Source organism: Mytilus trossulus, chromosome 2 (assembly GCF_036588685.1).
Source record: "Mytilus trossulus isolate FHL-02 chromosome 2, PNRI_Mtr1.1.1.hap1, whole genome shotgun sequence".
Taxonomy (NCBI): domain Eukaryota; kingdom Metazoa; phylum Mollusca; class Bivalvia; order Mytilida; family Mytilidae; genus Mytilus; species Mytilus trossulus.
In genome coordinates this window covers 103,464,570-103,490,544 of record NC_086374.1, presented here as the reverse complement: position 1 = coordinate 103,490,544, position 25,975 = coordinate 103,464,570, and the positions used below count along the sequence as shown (strand labels likewise).

Genomic DNA, 25,975 nt, shown 5'->3' with positions numbered 1-25,975 from the left:
GACAGTAATGTTATTTTATTATACAAAATATCATTGATATATCACAAGTAAATTCTATCAATTTAACTTGAGCAGAAAACATAACATTGAAAAATTCTAATTAATTCAAAGTCACTGGACCATGTCCTAGTGGGCAGGGCCTCAAAATAGTCATCAAACTGATATGAGCTGGTAGTAAAGTAACTTCTAAGTTAATATCACAAGTAGTTCTAATCAAACTAACTAAAGCAGAAAACTTTACAATTGTTGACGCTTGAGCTGAGGCTGTTGTTGCCAGATGAGCAATCCCTGTCAGGCTTTCTACAACTTTCATCAAAGACAAGCAATCCATGTCTTGCTTTCTGCGACTTTCATCAGAGACAAGCAATCCCTGTCTGGCTTTCTGCTACTTTTATTACAACCAATTTTCATGCCACTTCCTTAGCCTAAAGTTACTAAATAAATTGAAATTTGAGCAGATAAATGCTATTGGCTTCAGTTTTGCCCCAACTCTATGTATTACAATAAAAAAGTCATGCATATAAAATGTTTAACACATATTTTCTGTTTTAGTTTTAATCCTCAATAAGTAAACAACAATTACATACAGTTTCATAGACTTTACACAAAACAACTAACAGTCTGCATTAGATCATTACACATACAACTCTTGAAAAATTATCTTATAAAAAGAACCATAGTACTCTCAATCAGGTATCCATATGTCGTCTGCTAAACCAATTGCATGTGCAGATAATGGCAGATAAAATAATGTAAGGTGTATAAATAAGAGGCAGCAGATTTTAACCTATGTTCAAATATATATATAATTGTACTTGGACATTCAAAATCTAATGGATTATGGGTAATTTCATTGTTTGTATACTAATCTGAAATTGAGATTAACCAAAAGGTAACTTATATAGAATTTAATACTTTATTAGAGGCAATCATAACATTTTTAGTGTACACCTTTGAAAAAATTACCCAGAAAGCATCATATTCTGGAACAGTGAATTTGGCATAATAATTTTGTCAACGTACAGGTAGCAATAAAAAAGAAAAGCTGTTTATACAAATGTTTTTACGCATAAATAAATGCTTGCCTTTTAACATTTCTATATTGTGAAAATCATTGCTTATAATCTAAATATTACCAAAAAAACATTTATTCTCTTTGAAATTTAGTTTTTACATGATTTAAATTACTCTAAGATGATTAATTTCAACAATAAATCAAATTCTATAAAATACTGGTCTTAATAATGAAAAATATAACAAAAAGTTAATTGCAATACAACAAAGTTTACATGTCCAACCAGACAAGGGTATATATTAGCTAATAAACATTTAATTGTTGGTCCTAATCAATTCCTTGCAAAATCTGGGACAAAGTAAATAATTCCCTTATGGTTGCTCCCTATGAGTTTACCTGATAAAACTAGAGGCTCCAAAGAGCCTGTGTCGCTCACCTTGGTCTATGTGAATATTAAACAAAGGACGCATTTGAATTCATGACAAAATCGTGTTTTGGTGATGGTGATGTGTTTGTACATCTTACTTTACTGAACATTCTTGCTGCTTACAAACATTCTATCTATATTGAACTTGGCCTAAGAGTTTCAGTCGAAAATGTTAATTAAAGTTTACAAATTTTATGAAAATTGTTAAAAATTGACTTTAAAGGGCAATAACTCCTTATGGGGTCAATTGACCATTTAGGTCATGTTGACTTATTTTTAAGTCTTACTCTGCTGTACATAGTTGCTCTTTACAGTTTATCTCTATCTATAATAATATTCAAGATAATAACAAAAAACGGCAAAATTTCCTTAAAATGACTAATTCAGGGGCATCAATCAAACAGCGGTTTGTCCGATCCATCTGAAAATTTCATGGCAGATAGATCTTGACCTGATAAACAATTTTATTCCCTGTTTGATTTGCTCTAAATGCTTTGGTTTTTGAGTTATAAGCCAAAAACTGCATTTTACCCCTATGTTCTATTTTTAGCCATGGCGGCCATCTTGGTTAGTTGGCCGGGTCATGCCACACATTTTTTAAACTAGATACCCCAATGATGATTGCGGCCAAGTTTGTTCAAATTTGGCCTGGTAGTTTCAGAGAAGAAGATTTTTGTAAAAGATTACTAAGATTTACGAAAAATGGTTAAAAATTGACTATAAAGGGCAATAACTCCTAAAGGGGTCAACTGACCACTTTGATTATGTTGACTTATTTGTAGATCTTACTTTGCTGAACATTATTGTTGTTAACAGTTTATCTCTATCTATAATAATATTCATGATAATAACCAAAAACAGCAAAATTTCCCCAAAATTACCAATTCAGGGGCAGCAACCCAACAACAGGTTGTCTGATTCATCTGAAAATTTCAGGGCAGATAGATCTTGACCTGATGAACATTTTTACCCCATGTCAGAATTGCTCTAAATGCTTTGGTTTTTGAGTTATAAGCCAAAAACTGCATTTTACCCCTATGTTCTATTTTTAGCCATGGGGGCCATCTTGGTTGGTTGGCGGGGTCACGCCACACAATTTTTAAACTAGATACCCAAATGATGATTATGGCCAAGTTTGGATTAATTTGGCCCAGCAGTTTCAGAGGAGAAGATTTTTGTAAAAGTTAAAGACGACGGACGACGCCGGACGCCAAGTGATGAGAAAAGCTCACTTGGCCCTTTGGGCCAGGTGAGCTAAAAAAGGTGCCAGATACGAGAGAAAGTTTTCAATACATTTTACAAATGTTACGCTAAGAATTTCAAGTTATCTTCTCCACCACCAAGATTGTTTTTAAGAAAAAGCCATAGACATTTTATCATTTACGGTGCAGGTGCTCTTTTCACCAAAAAAATGTTAAGACAAAAATCATCACTTATTTTTAAATGTTCAGGACTTAAAAGTAATTTTTTTTTTATGAAATAGATGTCTTTAAAATAGCAATAGACCCTAGACACAAGGAATGTAATCATAAACATAAAACCAGTTTTATGTATTCCACTATTAACAAAAAAAATGTATTTGTGACAAAGATTCTTCATTTTTGTAAGATACTGGGTTTAGTAAGTTTTAAAGCCTCTTTGCTTCATACCAGTAAGATAACAAATAATAAATATATGTTTTTGAGATTTTTTTCTCAATTTTGGCATTTGCTGCATGTAACCTAGGAAGTATACTCAGTCTAATATATATATATATTCCTGGCTTTATATAAAAAAAAATAACATCATTTTTTTTAATTGTGACATTTCTTGACCATTGCAACATGTCAAAGTATGAATAATATTTTACATCCATCACAATAGTTTGTTATATAGGCCATGTTCCAAAAACGTTCATACTGGTGTCATCTAAACAAGTTAATCAGGCATGAATCAAAAACTTTGATACTGGTGTCATCTAAACAACAGTTAATCAGGCATGAATCAAAAACTTTCAGCATAAATGGGGGAAATTGTAACTAACTAGTAGTATATTTTCTTTATTTACCATGCAACATCTACTCTGGATTTAATGTATTCGTTGGATACCAGTTTTGGTGGATTTCATGGCTTTAGGTTAACCACAAGTTTTGATGTTCAACAGAGTACACATATTTGATAGCTTGTTTAAAGATTTAAGCAAACTAAGAAAACAAATATCAATGAAAGAAATTAAATGTGGGTGTTCGTGTTTGTGGAATTAGCCATTCTCTCCCTAGTATTATGGTAATAGTGAATATTAGGGGCAACATTTTATATAAATCACCTTGGTTTACTTGAAAAATCTGTGAAGAGTGAAGAAGAAAGTGCATTAACCCACTTGCATGGAAAGGATTAACGAGATTATTTATTGTATCTGTAATAGGGATTTCTTTCCTTGGATCTTTTAGGACTATATATAAATACTACAATATAAATATATCCTAAGAAATTCAATGTACTTACTTAAAAACTTTAAATCCAACAGGCAGAAAATGGACCTTTATTTTTCCTACTAAAAATCATCTTATTCAGCAGGAAGAAAATAAACCTTTACTTTGATAACTTTACGAATGAATAATTTTTATCAATAAATACCCATGGGCAGTTTAGACACCAAATTAGCAAATGTGTATTATCATCAATAAAGACTACAAAAGAACATCCACTAAAATCGTAATCAAATTGTAATAATATGTTGTAAAAATATGAATACAAAAACAGAAAATTACAACACAAACATATTCTTCCACTTCCTAAACATTTAAACTGCATTTACACAAAAGCTGAAACTTGTACACTAAAGACATTTAAGTCCTTACCAAATTTATATACGTGACCATAAAAATACACCACCAAAAGTAAATGCTGCTCAACCACAAATTCCCACACGAAACATGGGCATTATAGAGAAAAGTGTTAAAATAAATGTACAACAGAATTCAACCAGATTAAAACAATTCCGATGTCCCTCAGACATTCTTTATACAAAAAAAAAGAGATTAAAATTTATCACCAGTGATATATGGAAATGTTTGTGAATTATATTATCTTTATAGGTTTTTGTGAAAGTTTTTTAAGTTTTTTAAAAAGAGCTGGAGAAAATTATTTGATGGCAGTAATTTAAAGAATTATAGGCATAAATAGATGTTTTGTTGCAGTAATGTATTACTTCCTTAAAAATATATAAACCATCAATTGAGGCATATGTTATGTCAACTCTTCAAATATGTCTAGCTTTCAATGAATAAAAATGAAAAATCAATCAAAATAAATGAACAGAACATAAAGCTAGACGCTACCTTCAAAGTAACAAACAAAATTCCTCAACAAGATTTTTGGTTTCTATGGGTACTATCTTACAAGTACTGCTTTAAATAAAAGAATTGGTGAAACAAGGTCAACTCTCAATGCATATTACTGATGATTGATTTAGTTAAAGCTGTCATGTTGCTGTAAATACCTCAACAAACTTTTATATTTGTTACAAAAGTATCAACATTGCAGATTACTATATATCTGTGGCCTGTAGTTTTGTGACAACTACTTATATAGAAAGACATTACAGATAAGTAATTACAAAAAAAAAAAAAAAAACTTTAGTGCCTCCTATCTATTTTCACACAATAATATTTTAACACCCTTAGTGACTGACAGAAAAAAGACCACCATGCAAGATATTCTATAAACTATGCAATGTCTGTATCTAACCACTTGTACGTACAATTAATAGATCTTATTACAATGAAATAGTAAGGTCTAATTTGCTGGTGAATTGTGAACAAAATTCTTAGGATGATATTTCATGTCAGGAAGTCATTAATAAAAAAAAATATTTCAAGAATCATATTCACTTCTTATGATAATGGAATGACATTTAATGTAGAACTATTCTCCTTAATTTAAAAATAATTGCACCAAAACATAATACAGAAAAAAAGCATATTAAATTTATTGATATAAATTTAAATAAAATTAATTAACAAATTAATAACAACACATACTATTAAATGAAATATAAAGATGCTCTCAAAATCATTGTCAATTTCCTTTCTCAACACATATCAACTCTTTCTTACACCGCATGCACCTTATAATGAAGACAACTTTTTCACATTCATTTTAAAGAAATTTATGTATAATATCTACACTAATGATTGAAGTCAAAATAAAGAATGCTAAATTATAAAATGTGACCTCTGATTATTGTGGATCTAAATAACAAGATTCTATCATGTATTAACAGGGTACAAAAGTCTGTTTTCGGAAAAAATATCTTTTCAAAATAATAACTTTTGAAAAAAAACCAAAAAAAACCATCACAATCATACAAAGGCATTCACTTAATATATCCCCAATTCACCCTAATGACAATATATGACCATTTTGAAATCAATGATATTAAATTTTTACATCTTTATAGTATGAAAGAATACAAGAACTATACTTTTAATAGTATTCATAATTCTTCAAAGCAAATAATTTGGAACTGTGGATTCATTTATCATGTGATATTGAAGAATTTTAGGGGAACCTGTAAACAGTAATTTAAATTTGCAATTTAGTAAAGATTTCTAAAGGCTTGTATGCAGACTAAGAAAATACCATGAAATTAAAAATAAACAAAAATCGAATTTTTCCTTAATTGACAAAAATTGAAATTTGAACAGTATTTATTCAAATCTAGTACTTTCTTATACATTCAAATACCATCATCACTATCTCATTTTTTAACAAAAGTTAAATATTTCTTAACTCATCGAAAAGGTTTTAGAAACCTAAAAACAAGCTAAGAAATCAATTATGGTATTTCTAATAGTTACATCTTATATTCCTTCATCGACACAAATTTTTAAGTTTTTGAAAAAAGCTGAAGTTTTAATTTTTTGTGACTATAAAAGCCAAGGAAAATTCTAACAAATCATCCATGAAAACAATTGTTTTTAAATAGCAATTAAATAGACATTCCACTTTCTCACTTGTACCATGTTATTATCAGATATATACTGGCAAATATTTTATACAAATTTTAAAGGAACCCAAAAAAATGTCTCAGATGATATGTTCCAAATTCTCCAACAATAAATTCCAAAGGTGACCATGTTCCTTTAGTGTCCATGCTTGTTATAATCAAAAACACAACAGACTCATACAAAGCATCCTTCCAGTTCAGTCAAACCATGTGTCCCAACAGCATCCATACCTTATTCAAATAACGCGTCTAATTCTTTGATTTGCTGAGTTTCTTCCCCTTCTTTACCACAGGCTTGTGTTTGATGGAACCAGTCTTCTTTTTACCAGTCTGTAAATAGAAAATCATTCCTCTTAAAAAAGTGGTAAAACAACAAGTTCATAAAAACAACAAAAATATGCAGTCATATTCAACAAATATATCTAAAAATTTTCATAATCAAGTAAGATTCAAATCTTGTGGCTACAATTTTTAAAAACTGTACAGTTTATACATTGTTCCATTTTTAAAAAGAATCCTAAAAATCAGCTTGTCTAAATTCATATTCAATAGCAAATACAAGGCAATTCTGAAGATCGTTTTTGAAATATAAATGTGACTACCATTCCTACCCCTCCCTAAAAAAAAAAATCTGATAAATTAACTTTAAATAACCAATTAAAGCATTATAAATAAAAAAAAATTTTTTTAAACATTATATATATAATTAACAGTATAATATTTTGTTTTTATTTGTCAGAAGGATGCTTATCATTTCACTTTGAAAACCAACAACATAATAGGCCCAAAAGAAAGTTCTTCAGTGTAGATGTGTTACATATGAGAGTCTCTTAACAATACTACATATCCTTAAATACACAGATAATTAGGTCATACTGTATCAATCTAGATCTAATTTACCAACAATCTGTGCCAAATCTGTAAGTATAATGAAAATGTCCAAATAAGTTCTAGACAGAATGGCTAAAGGATAAAAAAAAAGATCACACAATATGCCTATGCCACTCAATGTCTGAGAATAAAAATGTTTGGGAGTCACATATACAAATTTTGAGAATCACCACCTATGCACTGGTAATAAGACATCTGTGTAATGATAAAACCCTTCTATTTACTTATATTCCTGAATTTTATCCTTTAAAACAACTACCTTCTTGCTCCTCTTCTTTGGTTTAACTTTTGGCATAGCTTGATTTGTGACAATATCTCTATTTGTCAAATCTTTGACCCGATATATCCTAACCAACCAATGTTCAGTAGTGTAAGCCTCTTCTAAGTGTGTCAAATCAAAGTTCTTGTTTCCAATCTCTACATTTCTTGTCCTATCAAATCCAGGGGGACTTCTGAAGTCAAGCTGGAAAACAAGATTTAACCTGTTATTAAATTATTATCTTCATATTATCAGCATATTCCAATGCGAAACTATCATTCATATGGGATGCATCACCTGCAATTTTAAGTAGTTAAATTTCTGACTGTCTGGGTGAAGATTCACATGTACATTGTACTGCAGATTCCAAAGATGACCTAAACAATAGTGATCTTAAAATATTTCCACTGATTTTTTGCAATGTTGATTTTTGATAGCAGTGTGTTTGGATGCTAAATTGCAATTAAAAGGAATAACATTTTAATCTTAATTTGATTAGTCCTGTAATATTTCACAGTAAGTTACTTCCTCATGTTTATAATTTTCCTTTTCTTTTAATACCTACTTAATTTTCTTATGCTATAATCAAAAACATAACTTATTCGTTAACTTTTACAAATTATGACTTGGATGGAGAGTTGTCTCATTGGCACTCAAACCACATCTTCCTATATCTATAAATTATATTTTTAAAGTAATTTACCTTAAACAAAATTTCTTCAAATCTATGTACAGGTATTAAAATTTTCTTCATGCCAACAACACAGATAAGTGTTATAATAAATGCAATACAAAGCTAGTTACCTGAAGTTCTCCAAATCTGTAGTAGGATAGTTTGTACATCAAACAATTCAGTAATGTCTTAGACCCAGCAGAATCAACACGGAACTCTCCTTGAGGTGTAAAATAATCACTTTCCTGCAAATGGAAATTTATCAGTTTTAACAAATATGATTTGGTTTAGTTCTATTGCATAGAATTTCTGTGATTTTCTAGAAAGTAATTTATGCTTTTTGGTTTTTTTCAATCTGTTGGTTTAATATTTTTATATCTGAAAAAAGGTTGTGTTGATTGGTTGGTCAGGATTCTGGGACAATAATTTCAATTGTTTGCAACTAACTGTAGAAACGTCATGAATTGTAAACAAAATTACATACATCTTTTTCTGTGTTAAAATATTTTCATAAGAAATTTTCAATAGTGGAGCATAAATTCAAAGCTTTTATGGAATTTACTTGTAATTCTTTATAATTCTAATATCCAGATGATAAATTTTGTTTGTTAATATGTATTTTTAATTGTAGGATTGTCCTTGACCAAATGAATATTAAGATGTAGCCATTGAAATAATGGAAATATTGTAATATCTTAAACGAGCAGCCTTTTAATGTTGCTTTTCATCAAGCTATTTGCTAAATATGATTTTCAGCAATATTGTTAAAAGATGGTCCTGTAAAACCGCATGCATATTTACTTCTAAATTTTTTGCTGTTCTTCTGTCTTACCCTTATATCTTTCGGATGTTCACCTTCTGCAATTCTAACCATCCATAAGAATTTGTTGATATCATCTCCAGAGTAACCTATGACCCCACCAAATATCACCAATACATAGTCCACGTCTAACGCCCTCATGATGTCATAAGCTGCTGTCTCATTGGAGGACATGGCTTTACCAACCTATATCAAATATGAAATAATAAAATTTAAAACTTTGCAAAATTAAAACACTCCATGGAAGACTACTGTGTCACTTGATATGGTCTTCAAAAAATATATATTGCTCAGGATGGGTATATTCTTCATGTCTTGTTCAACAGCCTGAATGAATGGAGTAAAAGCTCCTATTCAAACATTTTAAAATCTGTGTATACGTAAAATGAGTGAGAAAAGGGAAATTAGGTTGCACAAGAGGAAAATCTTGGAGAGCATTGGGTAAGATTAAAGTTTGTCTCAAAATCAGATAAACTAAAAAATGGAAATGACAATAGTTACCACTTTATAATCTTCATACTTTAACCACAACCAAATTCTTAACAACTTTTGTCATGTTATTCTTAACTTGGGAAAACAGTATTTTTTAGACCAGAGAAAAAATATAATATCCTCTGCATGACCTTATGTTTATTGTTAAGTACAAATATCATTCTGCTACTTTCAACCAAGAATATGGTAGCTGACATACTAACCAGAGCTATGTGACTATTGTTCCACGTATTATTATCCACGGTAGAATAGTAACATACTAACCAGAGCTATCTGACTATTGTTCCACGTATTATTATCCACGGTAGAATAGTAACATACTAACCAGAGCTATGTGACTATTGTTCTACATATTATTATGATATGGTAGAATAGTAACATACTAACCAGAGCTATGTGACTATTGTTCCACGTATTATTATGATATGGTAGAATAGTAAGATACTAACCAGAGCTATATGACTATTGTTCCACATATTATTATGATATGGTAGAATAGTAAGATACTAACCAGAGCTATATGACTATTGTTCCACGTATTATTATGATATGGTAGAATAGTAAGATACTAACCAGAGCTATATGACTATTGTTCCACGTATTATTATGATATGGTAGAATAGTAAGATACTAACCAGAGCTATATGACTATTGTTCCAAGTATTATTATCCACCAGTGTTGTCCTGTTCCCCATACCCGCTATCTGGTACCCATAATCCCACCATGACATTACTCTAGCTTTGTCACCAGTATTCTGTCTTAACCAGAAATATGCCTCTCTGAAGTCATCCAATATTGTTCTGCTTCTATATAACAGAAATGAGAACAATTGTATTTTCAAAAGTCAATTTGTGAAGAATGAAAAAGTAATACAAATGTAATAAAACATAACAATTTCAATTTCTTGAGTGTAAAATTCCTAATTTTGTAGGAATGTGCATTATGATCATGATGATATAAAAAATTGCTGATGAGATTCAATCTTAATTTAATTAAATTTTACCAAGCTTTACTGTTTTGATTTAAACAATCATTTTTTTTACCTTCTTTTATCTCAAATCTAAGACATATCCAACGTATAAAAAATTAAAACAATGTAAATGGGAGTGTTCAGCTAAAAATGCATCTAAGGCACGATTTGAAGGTTGTACCTTGACTTATAATGGTTTACTTTTATAAATTGTTACTTGGATGGAGAGTTGTCTCATTGGCACTCATACCACATCTTCCTATATCTATCAAAACTTTTTTGCATCCCTTAAACTATATCTAAAATGAACAGGTACAAAGAGACTATTTACCCATCATGATTATAGGAAGCCAGTACAATACTAGGACTAGAGTAAGCACTACTTGTGACCCATGTACAATGGACAGCAAACAACATTAACATCATCAGTAGGGCTATAACAATGATTGTTTTAATGTTCATTCCAACACTGTCCTGATCTTTTGGACGGTCTTCTTTTACTTTCTTTGGTTTGGCAACCTGTAAAAAAACATGCTAGTTTTAAATAAGTTTGAAACACTGGGGAGTATATTAAAATTCAGGAAAACAATTATGCATTTTCTGGATCAGGAATCATTTTCTGACTTGTGAATTCCTGGTTTAAATATAAGGATGATTGTTTCTTTGTGTTTAAATCCAGTTGTAGCACTATTGGCTATATCTTGGCAGCCAGGTATTGTTATTGAAGAAGCTGATATGCTCAGGTAGAACAACAAACCTTTGACAGGAAAACTAACAATCTTAGTCAATTAAGTTTGGAGTGGAACACACATGAAACCTCAGTGTTGAGTAGCTAGTGATACAATATATGATCTACTATAGCAACCTATGTCCCTTTTTTGATTTTTCAAATTGTAACAAATAAATAATGATCAATCTAGACAACTATAGAATCCAAGTACCTGAGGTTTGTCGTAAAGTCTGTCGTTTTTATTGTCTTGTTTCTTTTCTTCCTCTTCCTCCTTAGAACTGGACTTTGGTGAATCATCCTTTAGATAGATCTCAAATGTCTTGGAGAATGCAATGGCAGCTAAGACACACACCACAGGAGTCAGCGTCAACATCAAACGTACCATTACTCCAGCGAAATAACTGGCAAAGATTGCATACAATATCACTGAAAACAATACAAAAAATAGAATTAATGTCAAAATCCTGTCAGTACTAAAGCAAAATGTCTTGCCAATTGTGGGCACACAAAAAAAAATCTAAAATTAATGAGGTAAATTTTGTTGCTGAGGAGTCATTTAGCAAACATCCATTTGATCTTGTGAAAAAGTATCCCAAATTTCAATGCAGCCAATGCCCACAGAGACAACAAGCTAAAGTATTCTTATCAAGACTATCATAATAAACTAGACATAAATCTAACCTCCCTCATCATTAACTTCCTTTACACAATACCATACACTAGCAGGGATACACTCACTAAAATATGAGACTTAATTATAAATATCTTACCAAACACACGCTCATCATTAACTTCCTTTACACAATACCACACACCAGCAGGGAATGCACACACTAATATATGAAGATCAAAGAAGAATGAGACCCATGTTGTAGGCTGATGTTCTGACACACTGGCAATGATTGGGATGTGGATTTTAGCATATCCTGTGTCCCATAGGGAATAAAATCTCCCACTCCATGGATGAATGTAACCTACAAAAAAATAGGACTACTTTTAATATATCTTCTATTAAGTATGCAGTTAGTTGAAGTAAGACTAGACAACAATATTTCACATTTTTTTTTATTTAGACACTTCAGAAACTTTTATTCACATTTAAGGACCCAAATCAGACCATGTAATAAGTCAGGAATATGTCTTTTTTTTTGTCATTTGATTAGTGACTATCAGTTTTGAATTTTCTTAGTTCAGTATTTTTGTGATTTTACTTTTTAAGGTGTTTAGTGGTAGCTTTTCTTAAGTACTTTTCCAAACAATTTTTCTTTTATTTTCTGTAGAAAATGTTAAAATGTTTTTAATTATAGAGAAAATTGCAATGAGTTGGGTTAGGGTTAGGGTGTGTATGCAGCATTTTTGGAAATCACTAAAATAAAACTTGCATGTGTGTTGTCCTACAATTTCCAAGTCCCCAGAATGTAGGAACTAATTTTGCTCAAACCAAAGTGAACAACATTATAACAAAATCTACACATACCTGCCCACGTTAATCCTACGACAGTACAGAATATAAAGCCTGCAGCGCTTGCTGCTGATACTAAGAAAAAATATTTAAATTCTGCTTTGCTTAAAAATGATTGTGTATACTTCAATGCGGAATAGGCTATCACTAAGGCAAATACACCTGCAATGAAACAAACATAGGAATAAATGGAGGTGTTAATATATGTCAATCAGACAGTAACCCAAACAAAAACAGACTAAAATTTAACACGATAATTTTTTTTAAAGTTTCTACCAACAATTTGAAATTATTTGAACATATTAATTAAACAAGATGAATACATAAACTATATAAAAAAAATGACTAAAGAGTGTCACATGCCTATAACTACTGTTCTTAATAAGAATTAGTTACCTGCTGATGCCATATGTTCACTTGTTTTAATTGGCTGGAATCCTACAAATGGTATCTGCATTGAACATATTAATCCTACGATGAAAAATGATGTGTATGCTGAAAAATAAAAGTAGATACTGTAAATTCAGGGCATTGTAGTGTGAATGTAAAATCTTCAGTATATATAATTCTTCTATCTTAACATTCAAAATATTTCCAGTTTTTTTCTTTTCTTTTTCATGAAATTTTTTTTTGTGAGCCTTGTAAATTTAACAATTATTTATATGTGCTAGAAAATGCATAGAAATATTGAGATTAGGTGTTATCCTAGTGATGAGTGATATATATATTTCTCTAACTCTATGGGAATTTATCCCTTTCCGAACCCATTGTATAAAAAAATTTAATCAACGTGTGGTTGCTGGTGATCTCAAAAGATCATTGGATGATTTTAAGGGTCATGACCTTTTAAGCTAACTGAATGAATCAAAATATGATAACAGGTGTTAATGAAATTGACAACTTCGTGCAATGTGAAAGGCACTCGAAGGGGATTTTCGGTTAACAAAAAAAAGGAAATGTCTTTTTAATCATTAGAGAAACAGATTCTTACATAGTTACTCGTGGATTATCGGATTTATCCAATCTCGATAGTTAAATTATAAATTTTAAAGTCCTCGCCGAGGCGGCTCGGACTTTAAAATTGATAATTTAACTATCTCGATTGGATAAATCCGATAATCCACTGGTATCAATGTAAGAATCTATATATATATACAGACAGAATAAAAGTTCAAAAAGATTTTGCTCCCTCAAACTGCAATCGTTTTTGGTAAATTTTGTAAATCTTATCAAAAGTAATGTTTGAGACATGCCTTAGAAAAAAGAAAAAATCTCAAAATTATCAGCAATTAACAATGGTAAAGATTGATATAAAAGCCGGAAGACTCACCTATAAAGATTCTTCTAGAATATCTACCCATGAGTAGTAACACAAATACATGAAGTGGTATTAGATTTATAATAAACACATAGCCTCCCCATGCTGAGACCTGGAAAAATATAATATAACTGGTGTGTATTACAGCTTAATCATTTGAGTATGTTATCACTTCATAGAACAAATTTACTATTTGTTTAGTGAACTATGCCATGGTTCTAAAGAAATGCATTTTACTTTTTGGGTGATGAACTATTCTGACTCCTACAACAGGAAGCAAACAAATTTAGACCTTTGTGTCTTTTAGTCATTTTTAACTGATTTTTAGTTTGTTCTTATACTGTGCTGTAACACCAACATAATTTGTTGCTGAATATCATATTTTGTTGTTTTAAAACTAAATCAGGCTGTCAGTTGACTTGTATAATTGTTTTACATTTGTCCTGAAAGGGCTTTCTAAAACTTGATATGTTGTATGGGTTATGCTCATTTTCAGAAAGCTGTACAGCAACCATTATCTGTTTGCAGTATGTCAAAATCACAACATCCAATTTTCATGAACATACAATTCTTTTCACTCAACTAAAATAAGTACCCAAAACAATGAATTAATCTTTGGCAAGTCAACTGTAAGCATATTTGTGCAGCTAGAATTGACATATTTTTTTACTGTATAAGATATAGAAATATTTACTATTGCCCCAAACTTACCATATAAAAGTAAGATAAAGCTGTTAAAACTGCCCAGAACACAGATCCTGTTTTTACTGCTTTAATCTGAAACATAACAATTATTTTTTCATCTATTTAACTCAATTACTAATGATATATAATAATTTTTTTTTATTGCATACAATTTTTATTTTAATGAAGAAAAAAAAATTAGAGTTAAATTTTACCTGGTAACTTGTAACATTATCATTGTCCATAATTTTATTGCATATTTGTTTTCCATTTATATCAAGAGAAATCCATCTAATTTTCTTTGCATAAAATTTTGTTACATTTAAATGGCCAAAAATGTTGATCCACTCCTTTTGTGATTAGTACTGTGAATTTATTATTGGTACGATACCAATTATCAACAATTTCATGGGTTTAGGCAAATCTTGAATTTAAGGTTCAACAAAGTACACTTTTTCTGAAGGCTTGTTCGTAGTCTTGAGCCAAAGCATTAATTCAAGTATCCATGATATAAATACATTCCTCTTCCCACAAAAATTAGTAATCAATGAAAAAAAAGTAAAATAATCCACAGTTAGTTACTACAATGTTTATTTATTCCATTTTCAGCAATGATCTTAATATCTAAAATTTTCTCTGTATTTTCTTACTCTACTTCTGTATGCATTCACCCAACAGCACTATTTTTCAGTCCACATTGTTTTTTTTTCAATTTTTTAGGTAAGTATCATGAGTATCCATGTAAATGTATAATAGATACTCTATATGTGTGTGCAAACTTGAAAACATTCGTTTTATAGTACATGTAGTAAGGAAAAACTTTAAATAGTAACAAATCAAATTCAGAAATGAAACTTTTAATTATTAATGTACATGTTGTGCATACAATTTATCAATATAAGAATGTGTGTTTCACTCACCCATAAATAATATGTAAACATTAAGGCAAATATAGCTATTCCTTCATTATCATAACTTCCTGCTACAGAACGACTGATATAGCCTGGCACTACAAAAGTAAATAAACAACTAACTATTGCTCTAAGTTGACAGTCCATTTAAGAATCATACAAAATCTTATTCATGAGTTGGGATGCCTTTAAATTTATTTTCTTTTGGGAAAATATTATTTTATTTCAATGGGATATAAATATATATTGAAATGAATATAGTTTCCCATATAAACCCTTACCAGGTGAGATGCAAAATTTATATAGAATGCGATGTAAACTTGTACTAAGGTAGACAATTCCCTTAATCAAGTTTATTCTCTTCTTTATAACATGTGATTTCAATGACACTGTGTTAACTAATTTATTTCCATGACTACACATGTACATCCTAATTATCCGTATGCAAAAAAAGGCCACCAGCAGAGTTTTTTTTTAATGTCTTTAGTTACAGTACTATATCATAAAACATCATACTTAAACCTTTTCATTGAGAGTTTTGACCCAAAAGAAGAATGCCTAGTTGAGTACAAACCTATAGCTATAAAGCATGCAGCAAAAAGCCCTGCTCCTTTACTCCATATTTCTTTGGTGAAAAAGTAAGTGGCCAGTGCTGTTAAACCACTGTAAATAAACAAATTTATATTAGTCATTCCATTCAATAAATATTGATTTTGTTTATATTTTTCATTCCTTTTATGGTACCAATTTTGAGGAAAAATTGTATTTTTCATGGATATTTGATTTTGTGGTTTTGCAAGAATACAAGTCTATGGAACATTGTGCAATATCTATACTTCCTTGAACATTTAAAATAAACCAAAAAAATCCACAAAATTTAATATTCTGTGAACAATAATGACCACAGTAGTTGACTAAACAATCTTATTATTTTCAATCATTAAATATATGTCTGTTCTGTCTCAAATTCTTTTTTTTTATTAATATGAATCTGGTTATTAGCCTTTAGTGATACCAGGATTAAGTTTGATGCACAAATTGATGCTTCAACTCAACAAAAACATGTAACCCTAACCCTAACCCTAACCCTAACCCACACACTAACCTGAATATTGGTGCTAAAAATACACATATATCTCTAATGTGAACTGGTATATTGAGGTGACTTAGGACCCAGTGAATAGTTCCTGATGTCACCATCAACCCAGGGTACACCTACAATAAATATATACATTCAATTCACAGTAAACTTTCAACATGTACAATAAATATACATTTCATGCGACATATTTATTTTGTTTTTGTACTTTATAATGAGATTGTAAAGCAGATTATGACATTTTTTGGATTAGCAAAAGTCTACATGCAAGACAATAGAAAATTTGGATATTGTTGAACACCTTAACTCTTTCACTGATTGCTGCCTAGACAGAAGCTACTCTGAGACGATGGCTTCCCTGGCTACATTTGTACTTTTACTCAAGTGGGAGATCTTCATAATAAATGTCAATAAAAACTTGTTTGTAGTTATTTGTGTATTTATTTCTTTTACTAACACCATGTTCACAGTTTTGTTCATGTTTTGATTTTTTTCTTCATAAAATATTCAAATTTTCAAATTTTCAGGATTTTCTAGGTGAAATTCTCAAAGTTCTGCTTATTGACCCCAAATCGTAATTTTTTAACCCAAAACGGCAAAATTTAGAAAAATTTTATGAGGCTGTACAAATTCCTCACACTGAACGATGTCCATTCCGAGTGTTTTGTACATAAAAAAACATTTTAAGTCAAAAAGTATACTAGTTTGGCTTCAATTCTTCCATATTCTTTCAAAAAAAATGTTCCCTCATTTCAAATTGTCGTAAATTCCGTAAATTTCCTCTGATTTTAACACGGTAATCAACAAACGGAAGCGCCATGTTTACACTTTCATCCTGGTATTCATCAAAGAAAGATAACTTATGTTTGCACTGTTTTGAGCGGGAATCATAAAAGAGGTATTCCTATCCCGGTAAAACGGGACTCATTGTCAGCTGTCTGAAGCCTGAATCCTGGTAAACCGGGACTCTTTGGCAAAAAGGTTAATCTATGTTTCATCATTATCCAGGAAAATAAGTAATACACGGATAAAAAATTGTTGTAAAAAATGTATAATATTTCTACTCACAGTACCCCCTACAATCCTCCCTAGAGGATACCATGCTCTGTCATCAAACCAATTTAGAAAATTATAAAATCCATTTTCTACCATATAATGTGTTGACCTGTAGTTAAACCTACAAAATAAACAAGAATTCATTAGCAACAGTTACATAAATAAGAAATTCTTGTTTGATTTGAATATCTAAGAAGAGGCTGTCACAACAACAGCAAACTGGATTTATTAAATTTATTTGTGTCCTGGCAATATCACAAGAACCATTACTGATGAATGATGAAAGTGAAAATCGTCAAAATAAAATTTGACCTCTATTTTGTCATCAGTATCAACATATTAAAATTTGAAAAGCTTAGATCAAATGGTTCATGAGTAAATGCAACAACGTGAATGGAAACGCCATTTTACGATCTTTCAAGAACAATAACTCCTAAACAGAAAAAGTCAAAATCGTCATTATTGTATTTGACCTCCATTTTTTTATCAGTAACAACATATTAAAATTTGAGAAGCTTTGGTAAAACAGTTAATGCGTAAATACACTGACACGACTGGAAACACCATTTTTCAATCTTTCAAGAACCATAACTCCTGAACGATAAAAGTCAAAATCACCATTATTGAACTTGACTTTCATTTAGTTGTCAGTAACAACATATTAAAATTTTAAAAGCTTTGGTTGAATGGTTCATGAGTTAATGCACGGACAACATTTGATTGCTGCCCGCCTGACGGACCGTGGTTCAACTGAAAATATATAATTTATAAACAGATAAATAGTGTCTCTCAACACTCTCATCTTTCAAAATATTTAAAATTATAAAACAGGGCTGAGAAGTCATGAGGACAAATATTCAGGAAAAAACTAACATTTTGGGACTATTATACATGTAGTTCTCTATATATGAGGTATGGGTTTTGTTCATTTTTGAAGGCTGTACAGTTACATCATTTTGTCTTTGGTGGAAATTACTCATTGGTAATGATACTACATTTTCTTATTTACAATTTCAACTAATTTTTTTTATAATGGTAGTTGTAAACATAAAATTCAATCAGATCTAGATTAAGTTATTCCATACTGATACTAAGTGAAGTTGGACAAAGTCACCCCCTCCCCCCTTTTGGAGGGACCTTTGAATCTTTTTAGAACTTTGAAAATGGGTACTATGTATTGTAGCACCTTTCATGTGGTGTTTTAATTAGTCATATGGTAAAATACAATTATATACCAAAGACAGAATTGATTTGCCTGGGGTCATAAAGGTTGACAAGTGTATTGTATAAACCTCAACATTTGTAGCCTCACTAGCCTGAGGGTCAACACAGATAAATAACATTTATGCTTCCTGATTGACACTGATCATGACCATCTTTATATAGGGATCTACAGTCAATGCAAGGTGGTATGGTATGGCTAATTATCATGCTGTTGGTTTTGACTTGAGTAAACCAAAATTTATAATTTCATATATATTTAATATCAAATATATTAAATAACAACCCATACATGCCATATATATACTACCTGAGAATCAATCATATTTACTTCCTAGCATATATTTTGTTTAGAATATCTGCAAACCATGTAAACAGGAATTGTTAGCTTGGTTAGTGACAATATTTGTACTGTAGAAAGGAGTAGGTCCAGTAACACCCCTTTTTGGCTTCAAAATATAGCAGTTTTACAAAATTGTTGAAATATAGTCTTTTGGTTACCTATTAAAAAGCAGAATGCTTCCACTACATAAATATGGTCTGTTTTTGACTATACAATGCACATATATTGGGTACTAGCATCATTAAGTCATGTGAAATTACCGAAATCTTCACAAATTTAGTTAAATTTTAGTCAGTTTCCGTTTTTTAAATAAGTTTGGATTTTAGACGGTTTTAGTTTTTAAACTTTGGATCAGAGTAGGTTAAGAGGTCCAACAGGTTGATTCTGTTGCAACCTGGTTGAATGGACAAGTTAGACAAAAAGGATAATCTAGAAGTTTGACATGTCAAACATATTCTGCATTACTTGAAATGCTCAACACAGAATCCATGACAAGTCGCCCCACACCTAATCGCCCCACTTTTTCACCAACTCACCCCACTTTAAAAAAAACGCCCCAACCTGGATTACCAAATCGCCCCACTTGTGAAATGTGTTAAATCCCGTTAATATTACTCCTGAAAACTCGCCCTACTGAATGGAAAACGATAATATCTAGATAAATATATTATTAACCAGGATGAATGTAGTAATGCCAACTCGCCCCACTTATGGAAAAAGATGTTACCCGTTGTATATAAGTTAAATTCCGTGAATATTACTCCTGCCAACTCGCCCCACTTATGGAAAAGATGTTATCCCGTTTTAAATAAGTTAAATTCCGTGAATATTACTCCTGCCAACTCGCCCCACTTATGGAAAACGATAATATCTAGATAAATATATTATTAACCAGGATAAATTTAGTAAAGCCAACTCGCCCCACTTATGGTAAAAGATGTTATCCCGTTTTATACAAGTTAAAAATTCCGTGAATATTACTCCTGCCAACTCGCCCCACTTATGGAAAAAGATGCTATCCCAATGAAAACCTTATAGAAACTCATATATTATTTATATATTACTAACAAAAACACGACTCACGCTTATGGTAAATGAATGAATAGGCATTCTCTTTGATATTTACTTGAAAGAAACATTTGCCTTTCTCTGATTGCTTGTTGAATTATTCTTCAGAGACAAAAGTAATCAATCTGGTAATTGCTATGATAACAAATTGCTGTTAATTGAAATCCGTTAATTATTATGATATATTGCATTATGATACAATTAACATGTTTCTTTTCAATTGTTATGCAAATAACTAATCTTTAAAAAAAAAAACAGTTATTCTTCAACAATACGAAAATTATTTTTAGAATTATAATCTCAGTATATAAATAATAGTAATTAAATAAATTTTTTTCAAAAATTGGGGCGAGCGAGCGATTTGAAAATTTTAATAAAAAAATATTTAATTTGCAAATTTTTGAGGCGAAGCTTAAAAAGTAAAGGTGAGCGATTATATTTTTTTTTGTAAACATAAAATAGTAGGTTTTGACTATATTAAAACTTGATTTTTCACTTGTACCTTGACATTTCTTTAATTTATGAAATATTTCCCCCCTGTTCAACAAGAAATAATTGAATAATTAAATCTGGTCTATGTATGTGTAACTGACAATGAGACAATTCTCCATCCAAGTTATAATCAGGTTCAGAACAACCCCTTAATGTTATGAATATCCTTTTTATGAGGGGTCATTATATAACTTAAGTTATAATATATTTTTTTTGTAAAAACACTTTAAGTACAAAAGGGCTAATATTTTCCGAAAGAACTATAATATTTGGTATTAAATGGTCAAAACATGTCCACGAATATTGTAGTATTCCTGGACTTTAACCATGTTCACACATTTACTTTAACAGTTTAATATAAATCAAAATAAGTGGACCCATCCCTCTTTTAGAAAAGTTGTTTAAAATATAATGTATTTCTCCTCTTTTTGAGTAAGTTCTAAGTTGTCAAAGGTTTTGTATAGTAGCATTATACAAATCCTTAGTACTTGTATTTCTATTTTCTTTCCTACATCAGTAAACATGGTAAAATGACACCTTCAAAGCCCTTGTCCGAGGGAGGACTGTTCCCAACCTGATACTAACAAACATAGGTCAAAGTACGGCCTTTTACACAGAGCTTTGATCCAGACCAACCAGCAACCTATAAGGGACCACAACTTAGTATTGTACACAATTCGAACAGGAAAACCATCGATCTAATATTTCCAAACGGGAAAATACCAATGAACCACATCAACAAACGATAACGGCTGAACAACAGGTCCCTGAATAAACCAGGACAGGTGCACAAACCTGCAGCGGGTATGACCGTCACCATACATTATAATTGCAGTTGAAGGCAAATCCTTCAGAAGTTCTTTGTACTTTATTTTAACAACGAACATTTTTTTATAGTGAATATAAGTTTGGGGGAAAGAAACCAACGTTTTGTTAGTACTGGTATTTCCGGTTATATATTTATATCGGAGCACTCCCAGGTGAAATAAATTGGTTTCATGCCGAAACAAATATTCTCGCAGATATTTACAGTGTTGTGGGGTACTGATAGGTTTAAACTCGTTATTTAAAGGCTAGACTGTGATTTTATAAACAAATGTTGAGATCTTTTTATAATATTTACAAAAAAACGGTGCGGGAAATGGACATGATTTCATTTCCGGATGCGGGAAGCGGGAATATAATAAAAATAAAAAAAATATGTTTTGAAAAAAATAGGTGCGGGCGGGTCCGTCGAACAAGGAATCAAAATGTGTGGCCTAATCTAAATATTACCGTTTTCCATTAAATGGAGAGTTAGCAGGAGTAATATTAAACAGGATTTAACCAATTTCACATGTGGGGCGATTTTTTTCAAAGTGGGGCGATTTGGTAATCCAGGTTGGGGCGTTTTTTTTAAAAAGTGGGGCGAGTTGGTGAAAAAGGGGGGCTATTATGTGTGGGGCGACTTGTCCTGCTTCCCTTAACACAACAATAGAGATAAATGCCAGACTGAAATGTTTACAATACATTATTTTACTAAAACAAGTTCTAATAATGACATCATTCATTGTCATTGGAAAATTAGACATGAAAATATTTTCTTTGTGACCTCATTTTTTTAATGGAAATAGCAACAGTTGATTTGATTTGATTTTTGGTGTTTTAATGCCACTTTTAAGCACCGCATTTAGGCTATTTATTTGGGGCCAGTTTTAATTTTTATACCACTGACCTTCTATAGGAAAACTGACAATTCTAGTCAATAAAGATTTGATTTGAGTGCACCCTTATGAGCAGGGTTCAAACTCACAACCCCAGTGTTGACTGGCTAGTGATAACATCATAACAGTAGTACATGTAACTACTGAAGAACACTCGGCCACCAAGGCTCCAAGCACCAGTTGAAGGATGGCAGTGTCTGCGCATACCCGCATGCGGGTACGAATAGTCAAATATATACGAAAATAATTTATTATCGATAATATGGGAATTTCGTGTAAAACGAGTGAAGAATATGAAAAAATAATATTTTCAAATTGTATTTATCAAATAATGATACATTCTAAACATTGCAAAATTAAATGCACAATGATGGAACTGCATGTACAGTCCCTGTAAAGAAAAAAAGTAAAAGAAAACTAAAGATTGAGTTTATAAAAATTAAAGAAGCAAGTAATAATATCAATTTTAAGTAATTATAAAAGATTCATGCAACTAATTAAGATTTAGAACAAATTTTACATATCAAATATGATTGTTTTGGCACAGATTTCAACCCGGCTGCACATTTCAAATGTTGCCAACCTACATTCATGTTTCATTATGCATTATTACTTGCTTCTTTAAATTTTAATTTTTATAAACTCAAGCTTTAATCTTAGTAGTTTTATTTATTTTTAAATTTTAGTTTCTGTTTTACATTTTACTAAAAGATTATTTTAGAATATCTTGATTTATAAAAAACATATTCTTTAAATTTGCATTAAAATTTTGTAATAGTATTAATTTCTATCATATTTTTTTCTTTTACAGGGACTGTACAGTTTAATTTTCCATCATTGTGCATTTAATTTTGCAATGTTTATTATGTATCATATTTTAATAAATACAATTTGAAAATATCATTTTCATACTCTTCACTCGTTCTACGCGATATCCCCATATTATCGATAATTTCCGTAGATATTCACGTTTTAAGCCCGATTCCGATGGCATTTCATTAGAAAACCGGATGTGGTCACGCGCAGCCTAGAACGGCAATTTGACTATTCTTACCTGCATGCGGGTACGCGCAGACACTGCCTTGAAGGATCATGTATACCAAATATAGATTAGTGCTTTTAGAACCTGCTTAACAGACATTATCACAAAACTGTAATGGTGACAAGATTTCAGTGATGAGGCCAAAAAAACCCTGTCTAGCAGACATGAATGTAGTCCAAATAATTAGGTCTTATGACGTCTTGAAAGGCTATAATATTTATTTTCCTTGACGCCTTTAACCTTACATCGCAGGAAGGGGTTAAGCAAAAATTTAAAATAGCCTTCCAAGACATCATAAATTAATTAATTGGACTAACTTCAATGTGCACAATGAGACATCTGATTTTTATTAAATTTTATTTGGAACATTTAATTGACATACTTTTGTAAAAACCAGAGGGATTTCATAATTTCTACAGGCAATTTTACTTTACGTGACCTATACACATTATAGATTGCAAATCAAAAGAGCAACGTCTATAAATAATTAGCATATGTGTGTGATAATTATGCTGTTGGCACATGCAGGAAACCGCAAAACGGTCACTTACCAAGGATCAAACTCGTGAATTATACTTTCGAAGCGAATGACAGCAAATAAACGTGAGCTAAAAGCCACAACATAAGTTAAAGTCAAAATAACAAATGTCAATAAGCTTTGTAAACCGCCGGGATTCCACATTGAAGATCTGATCTCTGTTTTCACACCGGCGTCCGCCATGTTGATTTATGCTAGCTTCCGCCACGTTATTTTGGTCAGCCAATCACACTATGGCATGTGCCATTTACACAGTGTGTCATGCAATAGTCGACAAAACGATTTTCGCCGGTAGAAGAAAAAGAAAAAGAAATGTATGAAGGCTCTAATTATTTTAGATTTTAACTTTTATAAATCTAAAGTATATATTTAAATACTGAAATAGCAAATAAGTCTTACTAAAATGTTCTAGATTTTAACTGTTAAAGTTTTCAAGTAATATAACACCGAAATCGTAAATATATGGTGTGTACTGTCTGCATGGGATGCCAAGCTAACTAGTACACTCTATAATATCTTCAAATCAAGAGCAATATCCAATATAGTCTGTACAGTCTGCATGGGATGCCAAGCTAACTTGTATCAGTCTATCAAGAAGTGCGTGATTTATACTTTTAACGATAGCCTTGGCAGGGCACTTATAGTTTTATTAAATAAGCTGTAAATTACATTTTTATCATAATCTGAGACTACTATAGTAGTCTCAGTCATAATATAGTGGTGAACGCTATTGCCGCAATTGTTCTGTGTACATTTCTTATCGTGATATTGTATTTGCAACTTGTGCTGTGTACATTTTTATTGTGATACAAGTGGTGAACATTAGCTGCATACATTTTTACCGTGATATCGTGTTGATTCTTATTACCGCAATACACCTTATCGCTATTTGTCCGCCATTACTGGATATCACACAGGTTCCCGTAAAAATATGACGTCATATAACAGAATAGCTGACGCCACAATGAAAAAGTGATTGTTGTTTGCGTCAAAAGTTCAAGCGGCAGGGTCAGCCGGGAATAGCGATAAGGTGTATTGTGATGTGTACATAATATTTTTAACTTATTATCGTCGTAATATTTTAAGACTTTTAAAATATTTCTTTTAATTCGCATTCAAAAGATTTTATAATTGTCGTACATATTTTTAATGTAAATATAAAGATATCCGCAATCTCGGTGTGTAAATTAAATTGCTCATCCGATAAGTGGAGTGCTCCGATTAAACGGAGGTGAATACCTGTACAGAACAGAACAGTGACTAGAACACAACAGACAACATTACAATCGAGATTTTTTTCAAATGACAATAAACAACATAAAACAAAATGAAAATAGAAATAGAAATAGAAATAGAAATAGAAATAGAAAAAGAAATAGAAATAGAAAAGAAATAGAAATAGAAATAGAAATAGAAATAGAAATAGAAATAGAAATGTTGAAGCTAGCATTTGTTCCACTATAATCATGACATATACTCCGCGCATGCAACACTTCGTAGTCTTCAATATAAACGAAGCTGTCACTGTATGTCAGAAGAAAATAGAAATAAAAATAAAAATAAAAAAATAAAAATAAAAATAAAAATAAAAATAAAAATAAAAATAAAAATAAAAATAAAAGTAAAAATAAAGATAATAATAAAAATAAAAATAGAAATTGAAATAGAAATAAGATAGAAATAGAAATTAGACAGAAATAGAAATAAGATAGAAATAGAAATAAGATAGAAATAGATATAAGATAGAAATTGACAGTACAAATTAAGTAC

The 25,975-nt window shown here is 30.8% G+C and overlaps 1 protein-coding gene across 1 annotated transcript; it reads right to left on the bottom strand.

Annotated features, from left to right (window-relative positions):
* LOC134708586 (dolichyl-diphosphooligosaccharide--protein glycosyltransferase subunit STT3B-like) lies at positions 1–24,401 on the bottom strand. The gene is made up of 17 exons (XM_063569235.1): positions 24,219–24,401; positions 17,811–17,919; positions 16,749–16,858; positions 16,218–16,306; positions 15,653–15,741; positions 14,760–14,825; positions 14,061–14,160; positions 13,127–13,225; positions 12,746–12,892; positions 12,039–12,242; positions 11,480–11,694; positions 10,870–11,057; positions 10,203–10,374; positions 9,088–9,261; positions 8,387–8,500; positions 7,583–7,786; positions 1–6,762 (listed from the first exon to the last, which is right to left on the bottom strand). Exons 1-17 carry the CDS (start codon positions 24,386–24,388, stop codon positions 6,682–6,684), a joined length of 2,331 nt encoding a protein of 776 aa, XP_063425305.1. The 5' UTR covers positions 24,389–24,401; the 3' UTR covers positions 1–6,681.
* Positions 24,402–25,975: the final 1,574 nt, after the last annotated feature.